General features: G+C 36.9%; 2 protein-coding genes across 3 annotated transcripts; one reads left to right on the forward strand and one right to left on the reverse strand.

The window, feature by feature from the left end:
* The first annotated feature begins 1,449 nt into the window (after positions 1-1,449).
* On the forward strand, positions 1,450-19,903 carry LOC120280391 (calpain-type cysteine protease ADL1). Its single transcript, XM_039287234.1, has 32 exons — positions 1,450-1,583; positions 1,889-2,070; positions 2,592-2,842; positions 3,714-3,896; positions 4,014-4,149; positions 4,360-4,490; positions 4,583-4,697; positions 4,825-5,866; positions 5,992-6,102; positions 7,165-7,223; positions 8,556-8,718; positions 9,671-9,944; positions 10,066-10,216; positions 10,304-10,415; positions 10,502-10,667; positions 10,835-10,905; positions 11,056-11,147; positions 11,253-11,415; positions 11,508-11,579; positions 12,211-12,588; positions 12,685-12,800; positions 12,893-13,190; positions 14,251-14,567; positions 14,752-15,103; positions 15,924-16,244; positions 16,315-16,419; positions 16,535-16,663; positions 17,564-17,944; positions 18,041-18,178; positions 18,370-18,606; positions 18,691-19,159; positions 19,354-19,903. The coding sequence occupies exons 2-31, from the start codon at positions 1,943-1,945 to the stop codon at positions 18,994-18,996; spliced, it is 6,498 nt and encodes a 2,165-aa protein (XP_039143168.1). The 5' UTR covers positions 1,450-1,583; positions 1,889-1,942; the 3' UTR covers positions 18,997-19,159; positions 19,354-19,903.
* A 144-nt stretch (positions 19,904-20,047) lies between these two features.
* On the reverse strand, positions 20,048-27,411 carry LOC120280392 (phosphoenolpyruvate carboxylase 4). Of its 2 annotated transcripts, XM_039287236.1 has the most exons (21): positions 27,167-27,411; positions 26,680-26,843; positions 26,253-26,367; positions 26,080-26,157; positions 25,443-25,511; positions 25,285-25,363; positions 25,121-25,197; positions 24,938-25,033; positions 24,562-24,703; positions 24,032-24,160; positions 23,642-23,688; positions 23,397-23,481; positions 23,200-23,294; positions 22,932-23,057; positions 22,624-22,725; positions 22,393-22,539; positions 22,039-22,137; positions 21,858-21,946; positions 21,640-21,766; positions 21,305-21,511; positions 20,048-21,037 (listed from the first exon to the last, which is right to left on the reverse strand). In XM_039287236.1, exons 1-21 carry the CDS (start codon positions 27,320-27,322, stop codon positions 20,213-20,215), a joined length of 3,054 nt encoding a protein of 1,017 aa, XP_039143170.1. In that variant the 5' UTR covers positions 27,323-27,411; the 3' UTR covers positions 20,048-20,212. The 2 variants fall into 2 exon arrangements, with proteins under 2 accessions (XP_039143170.1, XP_039143169.1); XM_039287235.1 differs by having other exon boundaries at positions 23,200-23,481.
* Positions 27,412-27,746: the final 335 nt, after the last annotated feature.

Genomic DNA, 27,746 nt, shown 5'->3' on the forward strand with positions numbered 1-27,746 from the left:
TTCTCAAGTAGTATACATGACCATGCTACACCAAAGTAGCACCAAAAAAAAAAAGAATTCAAAATTATTTTTTGAATGGTTTATTTATATTTGAGCGAGATTTGAGGGTTTTTCTAAAGAATTACTTTTTTTTATTTCAAATATTTTTCTAACGAACATGTGAATCTTTGTTTAAAATTATATTTTCAAATTTATATATATAGTTTCTAATGATTTCAAATCACTCTCAAATCAAACATGTGACTATCTTTTCTCAATGAAAGATCATGGTTCATGAATAAGTTTTAATATAATAATATAAATAAATAAATAAATAAAAATATAAATAATCATCATCTTACCATCTACCATAAAAAATAATCCTTTGGTTTTTATGCGGATTCTGAAATAAAAATGCAAATTCAAACAATTGAGAGGGTGAAATTGGAAGAAATGGACTTGATCCGCCGACCATAGGCATTTAAGCCCATGGGCTTGTTTTGGAAACAGATGACCCAATGTTTGGCCTATAACGGCCCACTTGAATAACTTACCTTTAAATTGATTTATTAAATTTATAAAATTTAATTAATTAAAACGGAAACAGGGATCCAAATTAGTACTTGTGTTCTAAGCACTAATATTCGGATAATTTAGAAAAAATTCATTAAATCACTACAGTTTATAGTTATTTTGACAACACATAAATTCTAAGAATTACAATAATTTCAAATAAAAGAATTAAATACATTAATTTAACTTAATTTGGAAAATAACCATAAATTTTCATTATAAAAAAAATAAATATTAACAAATTAAAAAAAACCCTCAAATACAAACATTGCACAACTTCAATAATAAAAATGAGGAAACTTAAATGAAGTGCAGTATATGTAATTGTTGAATTTTTTACGCTTGTTATGAAATGAGTAATTTAATAAAAAATAATAAAAATATCATGAAAAAGTTATTATATTTTAATATATTTTTTATTACATATATTAAAAGTTAATTAGATATTACACAAACTACATCTAAATCGATCTCTAATAAAAATATATTAGCATTTGCATGCACTATTCACGGTGCGGTAGCTCTTATTTCTCCCTTGTGTTGGTTTTTTTGTTGTTTTTTCTTTTTTTGGTTGTGTGATTACTAGTCAAGTTTTATTTTTGGTGACTCAATTTTTGTGTACTTTCTGTTCCTTCGGAGGTCTATCAAGGAAAAAAAAAATATAAATAATTAAATAAACAAAAAATAGTTCAAAATCAAAACCATGACCAGATAAAAATCTCGTTCTTTGTTCATAGTGCCTTTATTTAAATTTTTTTTTAAAAAAATCTTTGTCCCAATTAAGACATAATTAAATTTAATACAACGGATCTTTTTTTTATAGATATTTTATAATAATAATAAAATTTTCGTTTTAATCCCTGTATTTCTCATCTCACTCACTCGAAGTCCCTCGAGTTGACAAAGGGTCACCACGCTTCTTCGCTCCCCTCTAAAAATCCCATTTTTTTTCTCTGAGGGTTTCACGCTGCTGCGCTGCTTTACCTTGCTAGGGTTTCGAAGGAGCGGAATTGAGCTCAAGGTTTCAGAAGGTATGGCAGAGGGGTTACTGTTTTTTTACCTCGATTTTGTTCCAAATTGTGGTTTCATTTCTAGGGTTTTCTCTCGAGGAGTTCGAGAATCCAGTTTTATTGGAGGAAATTTAAGGGGATTTGTGGATTTCTCTCTTTTATCGATGCATTTAGGGTTTTGTGTTGGAATGCTAGTGATTAGGGGGATCTTTTTAGGTTTGGGGTTTGTGTCGCGGGTTTGGGTACTTGTTGAATTTTTCGGATTTCCTTTTTTTTGGATGTGATTTTGTGGTTGGGTTTGTGAGTTTCTTTTGTAAGGTTTGCAGAATTAGATTGGTGTATCGATGGTTTGAGGTGAAGGAAGGGTGGGGGGAGGAGCCATGGATGAAGACGAGCATCATCGGCTTGTTCTGGCGTGCAGTTTATGTGGGGCGCTCTTCTCCGTCCTTAGTCCTCTCAGCTTTTCTGTTCTGTGGGCTGTTAATTGGCGGCCATGGAGGATATACAGGTTTATTTTCTTATTTATGTTTTGCTATTTGTGTTTTTATTTCTCCATTATTTGGCTGTTGATTGTATATTTGCTGTTTTTTTTTCCCTTCAAACCTCAAACTTGTCACTGGAAACGCTGCCTTGACATTGCCTTTATTATATATAAGTGTCTGGCAACCCCTTAGTTTTATCATTTGTTGATAAGGCAACATTTTTGAAGATTTATGTCGTGGCTAACATCATTATAGCTATTTCTCCTTTATTTGGTTGTTGGTTGTATACTTGCCGGTTTTTTTCCCTTCAAACCTTCAAATGTGTCACTGAAAATGCTGCCTTGACATTGCCTTTATTATATAGAAGTGTCCGGCAACGCACCTTTTCGAAGATTTTTTGTCGTGGCTAACATCATTATATCTATTTATGTTGCCATAACTATTAGCCATATAGAATAGTTTTATTTTGTTTTTTACTGATTCGTAAAGCGTTTCAACTTATAGTGACCATTTGGACTGGCGTGATATGTGTTTTTCTTTTTATCAGCTGGATATTTGCTAGAAAATGGGCAGAATTTGTTCAAGGGCCTCAATTAAGTGCAATCTGCAGTTTTCTGGCCCTATTTGCATGGATTGTGGTTCTTTCTCCCATCTTGGTGGTTATTACATGGGGTGGTATCCTGACTGCACTTTTAAATAGAGATATAATCGGGCTGGCAGTAATTATGGCTGGTACTGCTCTTTTGCTGGCCTTCTACTCCATAATGCTCTGGTGGAGGACACAATGGCAAAGCTCAAGTATGTATTACTATTCTTCTTTCATTGAGATGCTGTATATATTGGCTGAGATCAAGTAGTAAGTATGAATTCGTGTATCTATTGATCTTATAACTTTATCAAACTTCAGTAATAGAATAATAAAAAAATTTGACTTTTGCATTAAAAACAGAATGGTATTGCCCACAAGTCATGTTTATGCCGATTTTTCCCTTTCTTTAATCCATTTTTCCCCATTTGATATCATGTTTATTGCATATGAACTGTCGAATGGTTAGGTTCTTGGCCATATAATCTAATTTGTTGGACTAGCAAGCTGATTTTTTGTAATTAATGATTGGAATAGTATGTTTGTGCCAACCTTTCTGTTATTTTAAATGACTTTGGCTAAATCGATGGCAATTGAAATTATTGTCATGCAAAACAATGGTCTTAAAAATCCTCTTTGTTAATCTGAATTCCAGCAGTTTAGTCCTCACGCTTCAGAAGTTACAATACTGTCTTGCAGATTCTAAAAGTGATTTTCCTGTGTCAATTCTTAGATTGTTTTCATGCTATTTCTCCTCTATTAATTTATTATGGAATTTGGCCTTCTTTTGGATATCCTGGTTTAATATAGTTAAACTGGACTTGTTTCATTTGACAACTTTCCTTCATTTTCTTTCAAGCTTTTTTCTGAACTCAAATTGTTGATAGATACAAAAACAGTACACATCTATTTCTCATGAACTTTTATGCTCCATTTTCAAAATTCTTATAAGTTTAAATTTCTTCTGTATGGGATTGTTTTGTGTAAATTTACTGAGAGTCCTGTTATTTCTATTTTATTTTCCTATGGTTCAAACTAAACTTGGAATTCCACACTTACTGTATGTTGTTTTTTTCTGTCTAGGGGCGGTTGCTTTTCTCCTCCTCCTTGCCGTGGCCCTGCTTTGTGCATATGAACTCTGTGCTGTATATGTCACTGCTGGCACAAGTGCTTCTCAGCGATACTCACCATCTGGGTTCTTCTTTGGTGTTTCTGCAATAGCTCTTGCCATCAATATGTTATTTATCTGTAGAATGGTTTTTAATGGTAATATAGACCTTGACCTTCTGTTTTTTTTTATTTCTTATTTTTGTTTAATTTCTACCTTATACATGTTTGCCTTTCTGATAATATTAATGCCCGTATTCTATTGTTATGTCACAGGGGCTGGATTTGATGTGGATGAATATGTGCGTAGATCATACAAGTTTGCATATTCTGATTGTATTGAGGTTGGCCCTCTTGCTTGCTTACCTGAGCCCCCAGATCCACATGAGTTATATACGCAGAAGTACAGCAGGTAAGCCCATTCTCCACTGCTGCATTTGGCTGTGAAGAGTTGAACATACTGTATTCCATATTTAAATGTGGATTTATTGTATGCATATCTTTTCTCAGTGGCACTCTATCAGTCTTTTTCTAATTTTAATGGACATTTTCTTCCACTTTATCACGCACCTTACACCATCTTTCATGATTTTCTGGTGTTTGTTGTGCACCACTGCTGCAGGGCTTTTCATCTTGGAAGTCTCTACCTTTGTTCACTGCTTGTGCTTCTGGTTTACTCAATCCTGTATGGCTTGACGGCAAAGGAATCACATTGGTTGGGGGCAATTACATCAGCTGCTGTCATTGTTCTTGGTACACATGCCTGACACTTTCATTATACTCTGTTGTACTTGGATTGTTAAATGTCATTCCTTATAGCTGGGCCTTTTTGTCATGTTTCATAGACTGGAACATTGGTGCGTGTTTGTTTGGGTTTGAGCTACTCAAAAGTAGAGAGGTGGCGCTGTTTGTCGCTGGAACATCCAGAATTTTTCTTATCTGCTTTGGGGTGAATTACTGGTCTGTCATAAAGCTTTTCTATTATGTTTGCCATACTTCCTGAAATAACTTCTTAATTGTCATATTTCCTTTATACATCTGCCATCATTCTCATCACCTGTATTTACTACTAAAATTTATTGCCCAGGTACTTGGGACATTGCATCAGCTATGCTGTTGTAGCATCTGTGCTACTAGGTGCTGCTGTTTCACGTCGTCTTTCTGTTTTGAATCCCCTTGATGCGAGGAGAGATGCTTTAAGGAGTACTGTTATACGACTGAGAGAGGGTTTCCGGCGTAAAGGACAAAATAGTTCTTCAAGCTCCTCTGAAGGTTGTGGTTCGAGTGTCAAACGTAGCAGTAGCAGTGTGGAAGCGGGCCAACATGGAAGTGCTATTGAAGCCCTTTGTCGGAGTAACTCTCGTTGTGTGGGTGATGGTAGTAGTTGGCACAATGTGCTTTTAGGTCGCTCTACTAGTTGCCATGAGGGTGGTAGCGGTGACAAGAATGCTGATGGTGGAGGGTTAAGTTTAGCATTTCGCAGTAATTCTTGTCGTTCTGTTGTTCAGGATGCTGAGGTTGCAGGAAATTTTGTGGACCGTCATCTCGATCACAATGGTTCTCTGACTTTGTGTTCTAGTAGTGGTTTGGAAAGTCAAGGGGGTGAGTCAACCATATCATGTGCAGCAGCTTCCGCTAATCCTCTAGTTCTGGATTTGAATTTAACCCTTGTACTCCAGGACAGGTTGAATGATCCAAGAATTGCATCGATGCTGAAAAATAAAGCAGGACTAGGTGATCATGAATTAGCTAATTTACTTCAAGACAAAGGTTTGGATCCTAATTTTGCATATATGTTAAAGGAGAAGGGTTTGGATCCTAGGATATTGGCATTATTGCAGAGAAGTAGCTTAGATGCAGATAGAGATCGTCAAGAGACTGCCGATGTTGCAGTTACTGATTCTGACAGGGTTGATGCAACTGTGCCGAACCAAATTTCTTTGTCAGAGGAACTTAGGCGGAGGGGATTGGAGAAGTGGCTCAACTTTTCCAGGTTTATTTTACACCAAATAGCTGGTACTCCAGAGCGAGCTTGGGTTCTTTTTAGTCTTGTCTTCATCTTGGAGACAGTAATTGTGGCAGTTTTCCGTCCCAAGTCCGTTAAGATAATAAATGCTACTCATGAGCAGGTTAGATAAACCTTTGGGATTGAGAAACTGATTTTGTGCTAGTGTGATAATTGTAAATGCTGTTTTGATGCCTTGGGCATTGCTTAGATATGCTGTTGGATATTAATACTTACTATTGTTTGCAGTTTGAATTTGGATTTTCAATTTTGCTTCTGTCTCCTGTTGTCTGCTCAATTATGGCTTTCCTTTGGTCACTGCATGCGGAAGATATGGTCATGACTTCCAGGCCTCGTAAGGTATGCTCGTGCAAATCTGTCCTCTATTAAATTGTAATTGAGAATCCATTTTCGGAAAAATTGTTAGTGCAGCTCCTTGTGACCTAAAGAAAACCTAAATAAATAATTGGTTTTATTGTTCTGAGGGAAAAGAAATTCTCCATATCAGTACTATTCTAAATGCTGAGGTTGGTGCTCTTTTGATTTAAGTGGATGAACTTCAAAGTATTCATTTTTGACTCTGCTGGTATCTTGTGTCATCATTGTAACTCCTTGTCATTTATATCTTCAAACTCAGATTTAGATATTCTCATTTAAAACTTGATCATTGTTCCTCAACCTTGAGTTCAATGTTCAATGCATACAATCATATTCAACTGATTTACTTATCAACCAAGAGCTGCGTGCATCTGCTAGTTACTGTTTCAAATTACTTTTGATAGTATTATTGGTTTGTTTATTTTTGCACCTTCACCATTCTTTACATTTTAAGCATCAATTCTATGATTGTGATGAATATTCCCGTGTTTTTGCTGTCTTTCCTTAGCTATGAAATTGAACAAAGTGAGAAAATATGCCTTTTACATTTATATTTGGTAGTATGCATAAATTCTTCTATTCCTTAAAGTGAAATCTGATGGGCATGAGACTGGGAAACAACCTCTCAACATGTGTGAATAAGTTTGGGTAAATAAAACACTGCCTGGTTGCATTGGTGGGAGCTCTGTTTACTGGATCAACCATTTTACTCTATGAATGGTGGAAAATTTTTATATTTGAAGGTCAATGCTATTGCTTTATTTTTCACTTGAGGTTCTATATGCTGTAATAGGTAAATAGCTATTATTATGACCAGCAATCATGAATCCTAAAATAATGGTTCAAAATTGTTTTCTTGAATTTTAGCATTTTGAGCTCCAGCCTTGGTGTTTTTATTTTTTATTTTCGCTGTTTGGATTATGATTTCCTTTCTTCTTTTGTTTTGTTTTCTTTTTCTGTCCAAATGGTTTTTTCATGTTATTGTTTGATACTTGGTGTTCTGGTGGTTATTTACTGTCTCTTATTTGGGTTTTGAATCTTCAGTATGGTTTCATCGCTTGGCTCTTGAGCACCTGTGTTGGTTTGCTGCTGTCCTTCTTGAGGTAATCCTTTTTTTTTCTTCTCATGGTATAAATTTTTGTGATACTCTTTTCTAGTTGAAAGATTTGATAGTGTTGTAGGTGATTTGACATGTGCCGTGCATCGCATTTCTCATTCTTTGCTTGACACATTAAACAAGCTAATTGAAGTTATTCTTTCTGAAAAAAAATATGATTGCTGGATAGAGAATTTGAGTACTAGGTTATATGACTTATATAAAGTACCCGGAGTTCTGTGGCTATAGTTGGCGTCATTCACTGCCATAATAAAAGCAACTAAATTTCATAGAAACTAGGAATTGATGCCATCAACATATGTAGATGGGCCTTGAAGCATGTAATGATCTAAATGATGAAACCAAAAAGGTGGAATATTAAATATTATTAATCCAAGCCACTCTTTGGAAGGCACCTTTCTAGTGGAATAACGTATACTCTGCCATAAAGTCTCAACTCCATTGTATTTGTGTAGTTTTTTAAATGCTTGTCGCCATCTATCGAATTTTGTACTGTATCTTTGAAAGTTACAACTGCCTGTAATTACTTATCTTGATTGAAGGCTGTGAAACTGGCCTTCCTATCCTTGGCAACAACTGCTAGTTGCATGCAGTTAATATCGTCAAATTTTGTATCTTGTGGCTTGCATGAATTTGGTTCTGGGTAAAGCCACTAATTAGAATGCAGTCTTATTTTGTTAAATGCTTGAGGAACCATTAGGTTTTATTGATGTATAGACTGCACTGGGACCATGAAGGAAACTGCTGATTTCACAGCATATAATATGCTATTGAAAACTGCTGTTCCTTATTGTTTAGAAAATTTTCTCTTCTGATTTCAGCAGTAAGCAATACTTGGTGCATAAATATTTTTTTTATGCTAACATGTGATTCCACTGCACCTTGCTTTGGAAAAGGTAGTAAGCATGTCGTCCTGATTTATTTTTTTCAATTCCAAAAAGTTTGTTTTTGAGAGACGGAATTGATTGTTCAGGTGAAGTTTATCCCTGTAGGCATAAATAAAGAAAATTTTACATATCCCTTATGAAATTGTAATTTTCTCCTGGCATATGTGAATGAGATTCTTGTTTGTCTGTCTTGACTTCTTTAGATCCGATTGCATCTAAACAACTTTAACAAAACATAAATTATTTTTATAGTATCTCTGTGTGACATGCATATATCAGTTTCTGTTTGAATCTAGTTACAGACCATCTCTTCTGCCTTGTCCTCCACCAAACGTTTTAAATGATGGCAACTCTTTCTTCTCTTTATATATGGAATTTAAGGCAAAATAAGTAATTTTTTAAACTGAGCCACACTATCTTTTTTTGTGCAGCAAATCATCCGTTATACTTGGCTTGGCTTTAACAGTCCCTCTCATGGTCGCATCCCTTTCTGTTGCCATCCCACTATGGATTCGTAATGGTTACTGTTTTTGGGTTTCAAGAGGAGAGCGCGAGCGTCGTGGTGACAATCATCAAAGTCTCGGGACTAAGGAGGTTTGGAATGTTCTACATTTAAATTCACTACATTTATATTTATGCATTTGTCCTTGTCAACATGCCACATACATTTTCAATGCACAATGTATTTAGGAGAAAATGTGCATAAGCAATTCAAATCTGTGTAGCACAGGATTCACCTAACTATCCAGTGTCTACCAGAAAACTAATGCATGAAGGTGTGTCTTGAATTTTGTTCATTTTTTCAATGGTGACTTCTGAGGCTGTGGAGGCATTTTAGACCTTTTTAATCTTGCCTAAATGAGGCTGTCTGTTTACTGATGTGTTTTTTAATGAGATGATTGACAAGTCATGGTAATGGAAAAAAATTTAAATACTGATTGAGAACCTAATAATAGCCAACTTGATCTGAATTCTAATTCGAAAAGTCCAGGCTTCATCTCACAACTTACTGAACTGTGTGTGTGCCATGAGCTCTATCAGTACGGATATCATTAGTTGCTTTTGTGATATCACTTATAGTGATGTTATGCTTTTGAATAATCTTAACTATGATATTCCAGTTTATTTTTGGGTAGTTTTTATTTTTTAAATGTTGAAAGTTGAAACTTTTTAGCGTCCTTTCATTTCTTTACTAAATGTTTAAGATAGGACTAGTTGTGAAGGCTGGGAAATTGGAGTTCTTGTTGCCATAAGTTAAATTCTATGAATTATTATTCTTCCTTTGTTTCTCTTAGAATGGGCCCAATCATGACTCTGTTTGGCCCCTAATACAATCTCAGCATTAGACATGTTATAGTGATGATGTAATAAAATGCTATAGTCATTTTCTTTTCTCAGACTTCTAGGTTCTGAGAATTTTGTTAACACCGCCTGGCTATTTTGATGTGTTATATTGGTTTGATCTACTTTTCAGCTTAGAGATTGAATGTCTATATACCTGTCTCTTCGATAAAGTATTAATGATCTCTTTTTCTTTTCTTTTCAGGGACTACTCTTTGTTGCCAGCATAGTACTATTTATCGGATCTGTTATTTCTCTAGGTGCAATAGTATCTGCAAAGCCTCTGGATGATTTGGGGTACAAAGGATGGAATGGAGATCAAAAAAGTTCCTATTCTCCTTATGCTACATCAATGTATCTTGGCTGGGCAATTGCGTCTGCTATTGCTTTATTCATTACAGCTGTATTACCAATTGTGTCCTGGTTTGCAACATACCGTTTCTCTTTCTCTTCGGCAGTATGTGTTTGCTTATTCACTAGTAAGTGTCTACCTGATAAGAGTTATTATGAACTTTCTCATAGTTGTCTTGGGATTGTAGGCTGTTATAGTTGCGCAAACTAAAGTCTTCTTTTGTGCTAATTTTGTTTCTTCTGCTTTAGTTGTTCTTGTTGTATTTTGTGGTGCGTCATACTGGGGGGTGGTTAACACCCGAGAAGGAAGAAACCCTATGAAGGCAGATTTTCTTTCTGCTTTGCTTCCCTTGGTTTGTATTCCTGCAATTTTCTCACTTTTTACGGGTCTATACAAATGGTGAGGAAAGCCTCTTTTCTTCAATTTTTATAGTGTGAATGCCATATGTCTGCACTTTTCCTGGGATTCATGGAATATCATCTGCAGGAAAGATGACGATTGGAAGCTTTCTCGTGGTGTCTATGTTTTTATTGGAATAGGGATCATGCTTTTGCTTGGCGCTATCTCGGCGGTCACAGTTATCATTAGACCTTGGACGGTCAGTAAGGCTAGCAAAATTATTTTTTAGGTAATGGGTTCACTTGTCTTAACTGATCCATTCATCCATTTTCAATTGCTCTGCAGGTAGGGGTTGCGTTCCTCTTGGTTATCTTATTAGTTGTTCTTGCAATTGGCGTTATACATTATTGGGCCTCCAACAATTTCTATTTGACAAGGGCACAAATGTTCTTTGTTTGCTTCCTCGCTTTTATCCTGGCTTTGGCAGCATTTCTGGTTGGCTTGTTTGAAGGTGTATAAACATTATATATACATATATATATTCTCATAGATGGTTTTAATTAAATTTGTTCTTTGAATTTATTATTATTATTATTATTATTATTATTATTATTATTATTATTATTATTATTATTATTGTTTTCAGTGTGATTAATGTGAGTTTTTTTTGGGTTGTAGAAAAGCCTTTTGTTGGTGCTTCTGTTGGTTACTTCTCATTTCTTTTTCTGCTTGCTGGAAGGGCATTGACTGTGAGTTATTATTATTATTTCCAAAGAATAATAATGATTCTCTTGGCTTTTCTTAGATAACATAATAATGTTTGACTAATTATCTAATATTGTTTCGTAAGTGCTATTTATCTTTTCTGTTAATGCTTTGAGACCAATTTTTTTCTTCAGGTCCTCCTTTCACCTCCAATTGTTGTCTATTCACCAAGAGTGTTGCCAGTGTATGTTTATGATGCACATGCTGACTGTGCAAAAAATGTCAGGTCAGTTTGCTGTTGTATCTTTATGTGCTTGCTTTTCCATGATTAGGTTGTACAGATAACGATATCTGCTAGTCATTTACTTATAGCTGGTAGTTTTTGTCACAGTCATGCCTTCCTTATTTTATATGGAATAGCCTTGGCAACCGAGGGTTGGGGAGTGGTCGCCAGTTTGAAAATATATCCTCCTTTTGCTGGTGCTGCTGTGTCAGCAATCACTCTTGTTGTGTCCTTTGGTTTTGCTGTTTCTCGTCCATGCCTTACCCTCAAGGTTGGTGAATGTTTGCTCTTTTCCACAGTACATTATATGGTGGAAATTCCTTTGATTAACTATCTCTGTTGGTCTCATGTATATCTAAATAGATGATGGAAGATGCTGTGCATTTTCTCAACAAGGATACTCTTGTGCAAGCAATAGCTCGATCTGCTACTAAGGTAAGCTGGGATTGCTGAATGATCCTTCTCAACTACTGTTATATTATGTAAAATCTCCATAAATTTTGAAATTCTCTTCTCATCCTATTGGTTGTATTTCTCAAACGCCATTCAATCATGAGGAATTTTTTGTTGAGGTTTTATATTTGTATGTATTTTTTCTTTGTTGACTTTGTTATGTGATCTTATTTTACCTAAACTTGCTTTGCTTAAAATGTGCTATCATTTGTTAGGGGCTGAATCTCAGTTGACAGCCGGGTTGTGTATTTGGTTGTTGTGTCCGTTGTATTGACCTTTGGGAAGAAAGCACTCTTTGTATACTATGGTTTTACGATTGATACTTTTATATATCAGAGTTTTGCTTCTTGGACAATGACTAGGGAAACATGGTGGTTCTGCTTTTCTTAATATGCAATTCATTTGCCTCTATTCTTGTTGAGTTGAAGAGCAATTGTATTTGGTTGAATTTGGTTCAACATTCTCCTTCTCTTTTGTTTCACCATGTTTTTACCACTTGCCTTGCACAACAAATATTGATGTTTACTGCCTAATGGTGGTTTCTCATTCACATTTTTGCCCATATTTATTGCTTGTGGAGATACTTATATATATATATTTTTTATTTTATCAGACAAGAAATGCTTTATCTGGAACATACTCGGCCCCACAGAGATCCTCTAGTTCAGCTGCTTTACTGATAGGAGACCCTACCATTTCACGCGACCGTGCTGGTAATTTTGTGCTTCCAAGGGCTGATGTAATGAAATTACGGGATCGTCTAAGGAATGAAGAAATTGCTGCTGGTCTACTTTTCTCTAGAATGAGAACTGGCCTAACTTATCGTCATGAAACATCATCAGATGTAGACTACAGGAGAAAAATGTGTGCTCATGCACGCATTTTGGCTTTAGAAGAGGCAATTGATACTGAATGGGTCTATATGTGGGATAAATTTGGTGGTTATTTGCTTCTTTTGCTTGGTTTGACTGCCAAGGCTGAACGAGTACAGGTGGAGGAGTTATATCTTGTAGATGTTTAAATTTTTAGATCTTTTTTTTTTTGCTATTCATTAGTCAAGTGTGGATTATTGGTTTTGTTTTGGCAGGATGAGGTTCGGCTTAGGCTTTTCCTTGATAGCATTGGTTTCTCTGATTTAAGTGCTAACAAAATTAAGAAATGGTTGCCTGAAGATCGTCGTCAGTTTGAAATAATTCAAGAAAGGTGATGATCAATATTATCTTGACTTTTAGTATCTTTATTGATCATGTCGTAGGCTTGCTTAATTTTTTGGTTATCTTTTCTCATTGTTGCAGTTATATAAGGGAAAAAGAAATGGAAGAGGAAATTTTAATGCAAAGGCGTGAAGAGGAGGGCAAAGGTAAGGAGAGAAGGAAGGCTCTTTTAGAGAAAGAAGAACGGAAATGGAAGGAGTTAGAAACCTCTCTTTTGTCATCTATACCAAATGCTGGAAGCAGGGATGCTGTAGCTATGGCAGCTGCAGTACGTGCTGTTGGTGGGGATTCTGTTTTAGATGATTCTTTCGCAAGGGAACGGGTTTCCAGTATTGCTCGCCGAATTCGCACTACTCAATTGGCTCGTAGAGCAGAGCAGGTTTGCACAATCAGAATTTTTCTTGCACATTCTTTTTAAAGTTGGCAATCAGTTGTGAAGGATTTTTTTTTTGGCTGTTGAATTGTAGTGATGTGAAATGTCTTACTCGCTTACTTCAGCCCTGTTTCTACATTATTTACTGCACTGTTTTTTAATTATTTATTTTCATTTGACTTTGGTGTTCATCATCTGTCAGTGCAAAAATCTTCCAACATTTCAGTTTATTTAGTTCTGTGACCACCATCCATTTCTTTTCAGAGTGTTTTACAGAGTTCATAGAGCAATTTTTAAGTATTTATGCACAATAAGAACCCATACTATAGTAGGATAGATTCTGAGTCACAAGGAGGAAGGTAATTAGAAATGTTGTATGGAAGTGTTTAATCCATGCCATCCTCTGTAGCTTTCTATTTGATTAGATGCAGTTTTTTCTTGAAGTTTCTGTTGGCTGTAGATTCATCTGTATATGAGCTGTCATTATTTTTGTAATATGATACATTATGTATCAATTGTATAAAGATATTAGTTTTTGTTTCTTATTATATTTCTAGTATCTTCCCTGATGTCACGAGTAAAAATAAAATTAGTCTTTGCGTTCCGTTTGTGTTTGATAAAAAACTACCTTGTCTTGAGAGCCTTGAGATTGGGATGTTGTAACCTGGGCTTGAAACCACACATACTTGGTTATCCTACACAGGTTGATGTCTTTTATCCGAATAGCTGTATGCTTTTCTCTGATATTATTTTCAAAGGCCTCCCTTAACTTCTGCGGTATTTGAAGATGGTCTAAGTGCCACATGGCATCGGAATTTCAGTCAGGTCAACATCATGATCATGCTTCACTGCATAGCTAAATTTCTTGCACAACTTGTGATCAACCACAAATTCTTGCAATTGCTAAAAAGCAACATGACCCAAACTCGCATGACATTGCCATGCTACTTATGCTAAATATTGTTTGAATCATTTTCTTCTCCTCCTTTCTGTTATTTCTAATTGTTGACTATTAAAAATGGCACTAACAATTATCATCTGATAAAAGAAGCTTGTTCTCTGACAGACTGGTCTTCCTGGTGCTATATGCGTCCTTGATGATGAGCCAAGGACCACAGGCAAACACTGTGGTCAGGTTGATCCAAGTCTCTGTCACAGTCAAAAGGTTAGCTTCTCAATTGCTGCCATGATTCAACCAGAGTCTGGTCCAGTATGTCTTTTGGGAACCGAGTTTCAGAAGGTCTGCTGGGAAATCCTTGTGGCTGGTTCTGAACAAGGCATTGAAGCTGGACAAGTCGGACTCAGATTGGTTACAAAAGGTGAAAGGTTGACGACTGTTGCCAAAGAGTGGTGTATCGGTGCTGCTTGCATTGCAGATGGAAGGTGAGCATTTTGTTTTCCATATTTTATGATTGCTTCCAAGTAATCTATTTGGGCTGTTCTAAAGTTACCTAAACTAGTCTGGGCAAACTCAATTGTAGCTAAAGTTGATTTTGCTTCAGTATGTCTTTCTTCATTTTATCTTCCACTTTCAGCTATCAGTGTGCATGTTTAAATTGCTCTGCAGGTGGCACGTTCTCACTGTGACAATAGATGCTGAGTTAGGTGAAACGACTTCTTATCTTGATGGAAATTTTGATGGTTATCAAAGTGGATTGCCATTTCAAGGCAGCTGTAGCATTTGGGAAGAGGGTACAGATGTTTGGATTGGTGCCAGACCGCCAACAGATCTGGATGCATTTGGAAGGTCAGATAGTGAGGGTGCTGGCTCCAAGATGCAAATAATGGATGCCTATCTATGGGGCAGGTGCCTGACTGAAGATGAGATTGCTGCCTTTCATGCTGCCACCAGCCCTGCTGAATATGACTTGATTGATCTTCCTGAAGATGGCTGGCATGTTGATGGATCACCTTCACGGGTACTTAAATGCCTTTTAACGGTTTCTAATTGCTTTTTATTCCAAGTGGGCAATTAGTGCTTGTTTAAAATAAATGAGGGATAAAACAAACAGTACATTTGCATTATTTTTATTTAGACTTAGCTTAATTTAATCTCTAATAGCTAAGCTCATGTTTGATTTGAAAGTTAATTGTTGTATCAAACTGTTCTGTTGTGTTTTGGGTTTTAGGCGGGCCTATTTTATTTTTTAAAATCACGTGGCTCAGGCCCAGACTGATGCCGACCAATTTAGGTCAGCACAACTCATTTATAGCCCCTTTTGTGGTACTAGATTCTTACCAAGTTATATATACTGTTGCTTTCACATAAAACTAGGTGTTTTAGTAGGATATCAGCGCTTTTTTTCCTCCACAAAGCTTGTTTAAAGCTGATTATTCTTGCTTCATAAACTCATTCCACTGAGGGGAAATATTTGGTCTTGCTTCAGCTATTAGTGTATACTTTTTGCAAGTAGAGCTTATTTTGTACTTAATTTTTGTCTTTCGTCTGTTTGTAATTCAATGGATTTACTCGTTGGTTCCATTCATATAACCTTAATGCATTTACCAGCTCTCTGGAGCTGGTCTTCATGCTCAACTTGAGATTTCATTTCATGTGATATTGTGCATGTTTGAAATAAGTGTAAACAACTGCATGCTAGTTCTTGCATTCACTTTTCTTAAAAAGTTGGGTGCTCTTCCTGTGTTGAGTATTCCCTTGATTTTTGTGAGGCGCTACAAGATAACTCTGGTTTGCAATGATATTGGCTGGGATCTCACAAAAGATGTCTGTCAATTCAGGTGTATGAGTGGGATAGTGAAGAAGCTGATGTTGAGTTGTACGATAGGGAAGATGTTGATTGGGATGGACAATACTCTAGTGGGAGGAAAAGAAGGTCAGGACGTGAGGGTATAGCTCTTGATATGGATGCTTTTGCAAGAAAATTGAGGAAACCTAGATTTGAAACTCAAGAAGAAATTAATCAGCGCATGATATCTGTTGAAATGGCTGTCAAGGAAGCTCTTGTGTCAAGTGGAGAAACACAGTTTACTGACCAAGAATTTCCTCCAACTGAGCGGTCATTGTTTGTGGATCCTGGAAATCCCCCTCCAAAACTGCAGGCAAGTAGCAATGATCAGGAAGGTAATTTCAACTTCTCCTTGTAAATCTAATTTCTGTACCTCTTCTCAGGTTGTTTCAGAGTGGATGAGACCAAATGATATTGTAAAAGTGAACTGTCTTGGCTCTCGGCCCTGTTTGTTTTCTGGTTCTATAAATTCTTCAGATGTCTGTCAGGTATGTTCTATGGTTTATTTTTTTCTTGAATCATTTTTTTAATTCATTGCTTGCTATGTCTTTGTTGCTCAAGTTATCTGATAAAAGGTAGCAGCTAATGTTCAATTCTATGCAGGGCCGTTTAGGTGATTGCTGGTTTTTGAGCGCTGTAGCTGTTCTGACAGAGGTGTCTCGCATATCGGAAATTATAATCACACCAGAATTCAATGAAGAAGGAATTTACACTGTTCGCTTCTGTATTCAGGTGAACTTTAAAATTTGTTTGAAGTTAGATTTCTTATTATTTGCCCCATACTTGAATGTAATAGTCTAGTCCTAGATGAACATCTCTAGCTGTTGGCATTCTATGGTTTTCTTTCTCAATTAAATTAGCTTCCTTGAGAGGTGCAATGGAACCATGGTGTAGAACTTATGTATAAATTATGGATTGCCATCTGTGTTTTTGGAGCATTTGCTAATTTACTGAAAATCGCATTAGGTTACCAATACTATGGTAGACATTTTCTTAACATAGTATTCATTTCAAATGTTAATTTCTAAGATGGGCTACAAGCTACTCCTATTCATTCTTTTATTCCATGTCAATATTTTCTATAAGTTGAAAATACTCAAGAATGGTTTTGCAGCATGTTGATGTGGATCTCTTAGTTGCATTGGTTTATATTCCTGGAAGAGAGCCAGATTGGCTTTTGCTTCAAAAAGTATAGATAACCTGAAATTTCTTGCTTAATGAACTAGATGTGAATCATGGGATTTTTAAAACTTCCAAGCAGTTATGATTCTCAGAAATTTGCAAGCATGACTTATGCCTTTTAAATCCAGAATCTTAATTAGTTTTCTTGAAATAGACTTATTTTTCATTTATTGCTTCATTGTTTATTGGTGAGAAAGAAAGGGTACGGAGCCTCCAGTTTGTCTGTCTCTGTTCTTTAACTTTTAAGGATCAGATGCTTGCTTTGATTTTCATTGGGTTTTATGAAAACCAGACTATATGGAGGTCAATTTAAAAAGAAATTTAATGATGCGTGTTGTATTTCCCAACACTTAATTTCAAGTGATTATTTCCATCTGCTAGTTGAGCACTTTCCTGGGAATGCTATATGCATTGACTGCTCCAATTGATGGTCTTACTTGGGTTTCGTAGGGTGACTGGGTCCCTGTTGTCGTTGATGATTGGATTCCTTGTGAATCTCTTGGAAAACCAGCTTTTGCTACAAGCAGGAATGGTAATGAACTGTGGGTTTCCATCCTGGAGAAGGCGTATGCCAAACTTCATGGCTCGTATGAAGCACTAGAAGGTGGGCTCGTTCAAGATGCACTGGTAGATCTTACCGGTGGTGCTGGAGAAGAGATTGACATGAGAAGCTCACAAGCGCAGATAGATCTTGCTAGTGGAAGGTTATGGTCGCAGTTGTTGCATTTTAAACGAGAAGGTTTTCTTCTTGGTGCTGGTAGTCCATCTGGCTCAGATGTGCATGTCTCATCCAGTGGAATTGTTCAAGGGCATGCGTATTCTTTGTTGCAGGTACAATGTCATTTTTCTCATTTTCCAATCACTGTCAGTTAAAACAGTGAGGTTTTTGTGCTCTAACTGGTGAAATGGTCCATTTGTATGGTTTAGGTAAGAGAGGTGGATGGGCACAAACTTGTGCAAATTCGAAATCCATGGGCCAATGAAGTTGAGTGGAATGGTCCTTGGTCTGACTCATCACCTGAATGGACTGACCGTATGAAGCACAAGCTCAAGCATGTCCCTCAGGCATGTGTTCTACTATTAATATCTGTTAAAGCATGTGCTCTCTAAACTAGTTAAAAATTGATCCAATTCTAAATTATCTCTCTATTGTGCATTGGGAATCATATTATGGTTTTCTATTATGAAACTTAAAGTGGCAGATTTTGTTTATTGTTATGTAATTTTACATTTATTATTGGCTTCTTTTTTAACAGTCAAAGGATGGTATCTTTTGGATGTCCTGGCAAGACTTCCAGATCCACTTCCGCTCCATATATATTTGTCGAGTCTATCCCCCAGAGATGCGATATTCTGTCCATGGCCAATGGCGAGGCTACAGTGCTGGTGGTTGCCAGGATTATGATTCATGGCATCAAAATCCTCAATTTAGGCTGAAAGCAACTGGTCCTGAGGCTTCATTTCCTATTCATGTTTTTATTACACTGACTCAGGTATGTGTTTTTGTTGGACATGCTATATTATATTCTCCCCAACTCTGTTAATATTTTAGGCCTTACAAATTGGGATTTTATTAGGGCGTGAGTTTCTCCAGAAAAACAACGGGTTTCAGGAACTATCAGTCTAGCCATGATTCAATGATGTTTTATATTGGTATGAGGATACTCAAAACACGCGGTCGTCGGGCTGCATACAACATTTATTTGCATGAATCTGTTGGTGGAACAGACTATGTTAACTCAAGAGAAATCTCTTGTGAATTGGTCTTGGAACCATATTCAAAGGGATATACAATAGTACCAACAACGATCCAACCCGGAGAAGAAGCGCCATTTGTGTTGTCTGTTTTCACTAAAGCACCAATAACTCTGGAGGCCATTTGATAGTTGTCAGCTGAAGGAAGCTTGAAAAGGATGTTTATAGTCGCATTTTGGTGGGCCTCTGAGACTGATTGATAGTCTCGAATTGATTGGGTTACTAGGAGCTGCAAGCGGGCAAGCAGACCAAAATGTACCACCAGGCGAACCAGCACATATGGATCTATAAGTATGATTCTATCGCTGCTTCCTTTTTCATTTACATTCCGTGCTTGATCCTTAACGCATTCTTCATTTAATTTCCTTAAGTAGAACCTGCCGCCTTTATATTTGTTACACATTTCTTCTGTTTTCAACCCATCACACTGGTTTCCAGAAGGTTTAATAATTTGTTAATGCCTCTGTTATCTGTTATTTCAACAGGTTATACAGGCTGCGGTTCTTGATTGCAAGATAATAGTATGGGTGTTGTCGAAAGATTTTGTCAGCCCCTGCTCATTCTTGCGACATGCTACAGTGTATTTGTGGTACAACTTTTTTGACTGCACGCTCAAAGGGCAGACCTAGACACTTGAGATGATTCAGACGGATCGCTCGTCAACTGAAATGTGGGTCATTGGATGAAATTTTGGTTGTACGATTCCTATGGATCTCCTCAACCCAGCTTCAGACGGGGCTCTCGGCCGAATTTGTAAATATTGGCATCTAACCCAGAGTGATGATTATAGGGGTTTGCGCAAATTATTATAGGTGTTAAATGTATAGTGAGGCAGGAAGAATGAATCACCGGTGTGGAATACAAAGACAAACGCGGTGGAGTTTAGTTCTTTGCCTTAGCGGTTAATTTCCAGACTGAATGACATAGTTACATTGGTGTTGTGGCTGGAATCAATGACATCAAGTTCCAGTTGCAGTTTTGTAGAATGTTTCATATTTATTAGTTGATAGATTCAAGGTAATATTCTTTTTGTCAGCTTTGTTCACCAGTGCTGGTTATTTTTTCAGTTTTTTTTTTCTTCATCCAGATAATCTACCTGGCGTGATATAAACACCTTTTCGCACTCATGTTATATTAAATATTATTCTAAACATGATATATGACAAAAGTTTTATCCACAAGGTGAAGAATAATTTTCAGCTAAGCTAATATATCCCAAAAGAAAAATATAACCTAAAAGAGACCATTGAATTTCATTGCCATTAATGTGATTACCATCATCAGAGAATTTATTCTTCTTCCTCTGAGAGAGAGAGAGAGAGAGACAGTAAAGATTGATCTCAATCAACCGGTGTTCCTCATTCCGGCAGCAATGCCATTGATGGTGACAAGCAACACATCCCTGAGTTTTTTGTTATCGTCATCCTGCCTCAACCTCTTAAGTATCTCCACCTGCAACATGTTAATAGAGTTGAGAAATGGCAGCCTGCTCTCTATCAACCTCTTCAAACTCTTATTATTCTCAGAGAGCTTCTCATGTCCACTAACAACCAAGACATACTCCTCAGTCATCATCAACTCATTTCTCAACTCTACACCAAGCCCTCTCCTACTCTCAGAAACTAGAACTTCATCATAGTGCTTGGCAATTGGAATGTCAGCCTTGGCAAGAACCATCTCAATAAGATCTATTGTAGACTGAAAGAAAGGCCACTCTTTGTACATTGCCTGTAAATCATGCATGTATCCTTCTGTGCATGCATGCTTGAGACCTGCACCAACGCCAAGCCATGAAGGGAGGACAAACCTGGTCTGAGTCCAGGCGAAGACCCAGGGGATGGCGCGGAGATGGGCGATAGCAGTGGAGGTTTTACGGCGAGCAGGGCGGCTTCCAATGTTGAGGAAGCCGAGCTCAGCTTGAGGTGTGGCTTCATGGAAGTAAGGGAGGAAGTCAGGGTTATCGTAGACGACGCTGCGATAGAAATGGCAGCTGTTTTCAGAGATGTCTTCCATGACAGTGCGCCATTTAGTTTCTCTTGGTGGTTTTGGAGGTCGCATTGTGGCTAGCAGGACTGCTGTTGTGTATATCTCTAGTTGTCTTACTGCTATCTGGGGAAGACCAAACTTGGCTTGCACCATCTCTCCTTGTTCTGTTGATCTTAGTGTTCCCTGTTCAGTGTTCACACAAAATCAAATTACCACATATGTCATCTTTTATTTATATATATATATATCTGAGGGAAATCAAAAGGCTTTCTCTCTATATATTTCACCTCCTCCCTCTTTTTACATACGGATAATTTTCACTCTCACTACATTGTTGCAACTAGAAGAGAACTTTTCTCATCTTGCTCTCTTTCTCTGTATCTGTTCTTTTTTAAAACAGAAATTTATTTATGTTTATGTAAAAAGATGAAGTAAATGATATACACTTACTATTACGGAGCCAGGAGGTTGTGATTGGATGGCAAGGTATGTGGGGCCACCTCCACGACCAATGCTACCGCCACGTCCATGAAACAGAGTGACTCTAATTCCAAACTCTTTGCATGCAGCTACCACGTCCTCTTGGGCTTTGTACAATTCCCATGCAGCTGTGAACCTCCCTGCATCCTTCCCAGAGTCTGAGTAACCAACCATCACCTGTTCCAAATTCCAATTCCCCCCTTTGTTTTTCAGTACAAGACTATATATACATACATATATATATATATATATATGATCTTTTAAAAAATTAGAATGTGGTATGGATGGGAACAAGGATTGGCTACCTCTTGAATTCCATTGTGATTTTTTATAATGTGTTCTCTATACCAGTCTATAGATAGCAGCTTCCTTATCACTGATCCAGCTGCTCTCAGATCTTTTGCTGTTTCGAATAATGGCACCACTCTTAGCCTGTAGATTAGAAGAATTGAGAATCTGCTGGAATTTTCATGTTTAATTGTTACTATAGATATGCATAAGATGAAATATTTATTAATCTTACGTTCCACCAGGACAAGGCTTTCCTAGTTCCCCACTCACAGAGAGTCTAGCATCTTTCTGCAATAGCTCTACAGCAAGAACATCACTTGCCTGCCATATTTGACAAACCAAAGGTTGATCATCATGCAGGCATGTAATTAATTAGAGAAAGTGGGAAAGAGATGTAGATTCATGAGACTTACATTTGAGGCCATTGAAATCACATATGCTCCAAGTGAATCCGTCCCTAATTCAGCAGCCACACGGAATGTATCCAAAACCTCCTTTACATCTGGCACTACCTGAATATCTCCAACTGTGAGTAGACGGACTTCAGCATGAAGGAAGCAGTATATATATTTCTTGAGAAACAAAGTTTTCAAGTGTTCTGATTGATATTAGTGACTAAATGTTTGTATTAATTACAAGAGGATATTAGCAATGGTTATATGGAAGTTTTATAACGGCAGTTGTAGAAGAGTTGATTAATGGGCTAGTTTATGTGGCAATCTGAAAACAAGATCTTTAGAAAATTTACTCTGTTTTGAAATATTTACCTCTATGCTTGGAGGAATTAGGGGCCGCTTCCCTTTCAATTCTCTAGTTAGAAATTCCAGCTTCTTATCTTCATCCCACTCACTATACACCCCCATATCTAAGTACACTGTCACTGCATCAAGTGCTTCAGAATGTCTGCTGGCCTCCTACAATATGGCAGGGATAACCATGAGTAAATTGAATATTGCATTCCCTGTAAATTGATTAATATGAAGTTACAAATAGATCACCTGGCGTAAATCCAGTTTCATTAGTATCATGCCAAAGGTGGCCACCCTTCTAATCAAATCCGCTAATCGTCCATCAGCAAGGATTTCTGATCCACATGATTGCTTCAAACAATGTGTGATGACAAACAAATCAGGATTATTTAAAAAAAAAAGAAAAGAAAGAAAGAGTAAGAACACTAGCATTGACTCGGGAAGTGTGTTGAGAACATGGTGTACAGGATTAAATCAATGCAATTTCAGAGTAACAGGGAAAGAAGCAAGACAGATGTAGGCAAACAAGGAAATACTATGTGAAATTAGTAACATACCAGAGATTCATGGCATAAGAGCAATGGTTCCAGAAGTTGCTCTGCTGTTTCATAATACTCTGTAGGATCATATTCACATGGAAGATCATCTAATAGAAGTTCGAGCCGTCTCCTAGTCTTGATAAGCTGAACGTACAATACATAAACAAATGTTTAGATGATTCAGAAACAAGAGTAATGATCGAATGATTCATATCTAACACAAAATTCATTACTCATACAAAACTATCGATAAAGAGGAAACATTAAAAGCTGAACAGGAGGATACCTTGTCCTTCACATTTCCAAGGACAACTCTGTACGGTGCAATGCCAGGACGCTGATTCAGGCTTGGTTCCAGAAGCTTTCTGAAGCTTGATCTGCCTGTTTCAAGTTCAGCAAATAGTTTTCTTTGAGCAAGAAGCTGACTAGAAGTGAAAGAAGCTCCCTTGGTTAAGCATGCTGCTTTAGTTGGCGGACGATTACCCTCTCCAGAGATGGTTCCACTACTGATTTCACTTGAAGAAGTCTTAATAGAATTCAGACTTGTTGGAGCCGATGAAGTTCTATTCTGAACCAGGTAGAAATATTAAATAACAACAATATTTTTAAATCTGATCTAAAGCATTAAAAAACAAAGCACACTCAGAGTAGTAGGGATTAATTCCAGAGGTAAACTGAAATTATAAATAAATGATGATGAAGTCTTATCAATATCAGATGTCTCTTACCTGGCGGCTCAAGTTTCCAGGGAGTTCTACTGTTGAATACTGAGATTCTGCATTTTAATACACGAAAAGATGGACCTTGTAAATCATCTACCACCACATTTGAATTTAAGTATCCAAAATGCAGCTGCTTGAACAATACCAAACTAAGTAACAAAGGTAATAAACTAATTATGTATAAGTTATACATATATAGACAACAGTTTACTTAATGTGGCAGAACCAGCGTGATAAGGAGACAGTTATGCCTATCTTAAATTATCAAAATTTATGTAAATCCAAACTTTAGTAATTGCAACCGGTGCATGACTGTTTAACTTAGCTCAACTTCCACAGAATGGAATTACTCAGATCTACTATTGGCACCATTCCCCCAAGTGAAACAAAGAATACCTGTGCAAGAAGGAAAATCTGCATCTGCAGGAAGTTGGGTAGGCAAGGCTAAAGATTGCCGATAATATCCGTTCTTTCTGTTGACCGGCTCAACCCAATTTTCATTTTTCTGATTCTCATATGATGCTTCTGTAGAATAATGCATTCAAGCATGAATTTGAGAGTAATAATTAATAAAGCGTTAAAACACTCACGTTGGTGATATACAACAATAATGATAACAAAAACAACAACAATAATAATATTATTATTATTATTATTATTATTGTTAATTAATTAATTAATAATTACAACAATAATAATTATTATTAATTAATAAATAAATAACACTGAAAGTCCTTTGTGGTATATCTCAAAAATAACAACAAATGCCTCGAAGCGAGAAAGAGAGGCTTCAAATATCTAGTCGTTTTATTATGATTATAAATGACTGTCCAGGAGAGGCCCCTGGATTACGTTTTCAAATTTCAATATACGTTTAATAATCAAAATTTGCACATAAAAGTCAATAAGACAATGGCTATACACACCTTGAAGGAGTATTTCGTCAGCCAGAATCGCTAACTTATCACTGCATCTACCCATGGATAGTTCAAATCTCAGACTGTCAACTTCCCGGGTGTAGAGGTCAGTTGCCATCCATTGTGACAAGAAAGCAACATCTCGCGTCACCTAGAAAATATTTGGAGGAAAACTAAATTCAGAAGTTGAGCAATACTGTTCAAATAAACATATACAAACAAGGTAGGATGAATCAAAGCCTAATAATAAAATCGAGTGCCAAATGAGCTAGAGATCGCCACCAAAGCACAAAGAGGCTTTCTGAACCAACATATAACTAAAACTAACGTTCATTTGAAAATTTCTACAAATCAAAGCTGAGGTACGCCAGGAAACGAGCCTCACTTTTGCAGTGACATTTGGGTTACCGTCTCTATCACCTCCCATCCATGAGCCAAAGTAGATTGGTGCACAGGTAAGCGGAAGTGGTTTACCAGTGTGCTGCAAATTTGAACAACTATTAGAGAGAGAATTTCACTTATGAGCTTCTTAGGCTCAATGCATAGAATGAACGTGAAGGAAAAGAACCTTTTTCAAAGAAGTGCTAACACGACGAAGATAATGGGGCACTGCCTTCCAAAGAGATTGCTCCACAATGTGCAGTCCTATGCAAGGGGAACAAAAAGCAATGAAAAAACCAGGAAAAATCAAAGAAGTGAATACTTTGTGCAAGGTATAGCAAATGGCTTTACCAGCCCTTGCTTCATCAACAGGAGTAGGTCTGTGCCGCCTCACTTCATCTGTCTCCCACAATGAAGTGATCTCTCTCACCTTCCAAATAAAGAAGTCATATGGCAATTTTTACAAGAAAACAAATTAATTGAGCACAAAATTATCAACTCAGGAATACCAGATCATCTATCACCATCTCTCTATCTTCATGACTTAGATCTGGTTGCTCATTATACTCGAGCAGATGCTGTGAAAAATAATGTTTGCATATTCTAATGAGAGGTTTATCACGACCAAAATAGAAGGAAAACAAATGCTATCACAAAGAAGAATGCACAAGATTTACTGGTAAAACTACTGTATATAGTTTCTCAAGCTTGGAATACAACAAATAAAATTGCAAAGAAATAAAGTTGCAGACAGTATGTGTATTTCAACCAGACAAGGCAAGATTGGAGGCAGTTGATCGCTTGTATGGATATCATAATCCGAGGAAAAATTTAGAATGAAAATGGTTCCAGGAAAGAATCAACAAAGAAAAACTATAACTGTGAATCAAGATCTATTGTGTTTACACCCAGCATCACCGATTGAGCATGAGCACAAACGTTTTGCAATGCTAGGCATAAAAGTTGATCAATTCTTCTGAACTGTTCAGCTTTACATGGACACATATATAAACAAAAATATGTGCATGTAGGCGCATAGGAACAGGTAAGCATTTCGATAGCAATTTTAATAAAAAATAGAAATAAAGAAATGGTACTATGCTAATTGAATATCAAATCTCATAGTATAATTAGAACTGAGCTTACCGCAATTCTTTTGTGTTTATACTGGAGTGTACGTCTATTTATTTGAGTAGGATGTGCAGTTAAAACAATACCAACTTCCTGCCAATCGGTTCAACATCAAATATAAAAGCCATGAGCTATATTGAGGTATATTTAGCAGAACTTAATTAAAAATAAACTCCCAAAATGTAAACCTGTTGGCATATGGTATCATAAAGCTGTTGAGGAGGAACTCCACTCTGTATCAGCTTATCAAATATGTCATCACAGGACTTTGACAAATGTGCAGTATTTCGTGTCTTGCGAACCCTATAGGATAAACTCATATTGGTTATTCAAGAGCAAAGAAACCATCTAGTTTAATCATCCCTTCCTAATTGCACCCAAAAAAAGGAGCAAGGTACGGAACAAGGATACTATTGTACTGGTGGAGCTAAATGCGTATATATAGGTAAAAGTTCCAGTCCACACTCACACATCTAGCTATGGGGTCACATGAAAAATTAGAGATATCTTCCAATTCGTTTCTTATGAGAGAATTACATGAAAAATTAAACACAATGCATTATTTTTCAGAACATTAACAAATGCATGAATATGAGAAAGATTTAGTTCAAGCACCTGTGGTGAGTCTCTGCAATGCCCATGAGATTAAGATAATGACTGAAAGCACGAGCCAGTGACAAAGCTTCCTCCAAACCTATCTTGGATATCTCTTTGGCCAGTTGTTGCTCAAGCAACTCTGCAGTATCCTCCATCCCCGCAATCCTCATATTCACAGCACTCTATTAGAAAGCATATCAAAGCTTTTTATCAAATATTTTCTTCAATTTCTTTATCCATTTTTGTTTCTTTTTCCAACAAAACTCAACTAAATAATTTTCTCTCAATCCAAACACAGCCCTGAGATTCAATTATGCACTTTTGTTCTTTATATTGCAAATAAATTTAATGAAGGAATAAAATCAAGAAATTCATGAGAAAAAGAAAAGCAATCAACACTGAAACACAATCCGCATTCATTGCAAAACAAATCGAAGAAGCAGAATGGCAAGCAAACATTGAATTTAGGGTTCAGAGAGAGAGAAAGAGATCATCAAATGAAGACCTGAGCGAGGATTCTCTTCCTTTCAACTGTGTCCATGAACTGGGGACCGAGTTCGCGGTGAAGGACATCGTTGAGGAGACTACGAAGGAGATGGCATTCGTCCTCGAAGGACTGGAACGAGATCTCCTCCGCAATGTCATCCGTGGTGTCCGTCATTGCTCTCTTCTTCTTCTTCTCCTCCTCGAGCAATCCCAATCCAAACCCTAGAAAGAGAAAGCTCGAAAGCTCGAAGCTTTTAGCGAGAGAGTTTCTGAGAAACAGAGCGCGAACAGGGGAATGGAGAAGGTGTGGATTAAATACTTTGATCTCGAGGCGAATCCTACGGTGGATAGGTGGCTGTTTTGCCGTTTCCTTGACGGTTTAGATCACGACACGTGGCAGGCGATTATTGGGTTATGGAGAGAAAGGTAGTTTAACCGTTGGATGGGAGGGGTAGTGTGTTATGGGACGGTTGGGATTGTGTTTGAGCTCACGTGAGTCCTTTGTGATGCATGTAGACATTGATTTTCTCTTATTGGTTGTTTTGCATTAATTATTTAAAAATACCATATAGAGCCTATAATTTTATGAATGATGGGTA

This window comes from Dioscorea cayenensis, chromosome 17, assembly GCF_009730915.1.
Source record: "Dioscorea cayenensis subsp. rotundata cultivar TDr96_F1 chromosome 17, TDr96_F1_v2_PseudoChromosome.rev07_lg8_w22 25.fasta, whole genome shotgun sequence".
Taxonomy (NCBI): Eukaryota; Viridiplantae; Streptophyta; class Magnoliopsida; order Dioscoreales; family Dioscoreaceae; genus Dioscorea; species Dioscorea cayenensis.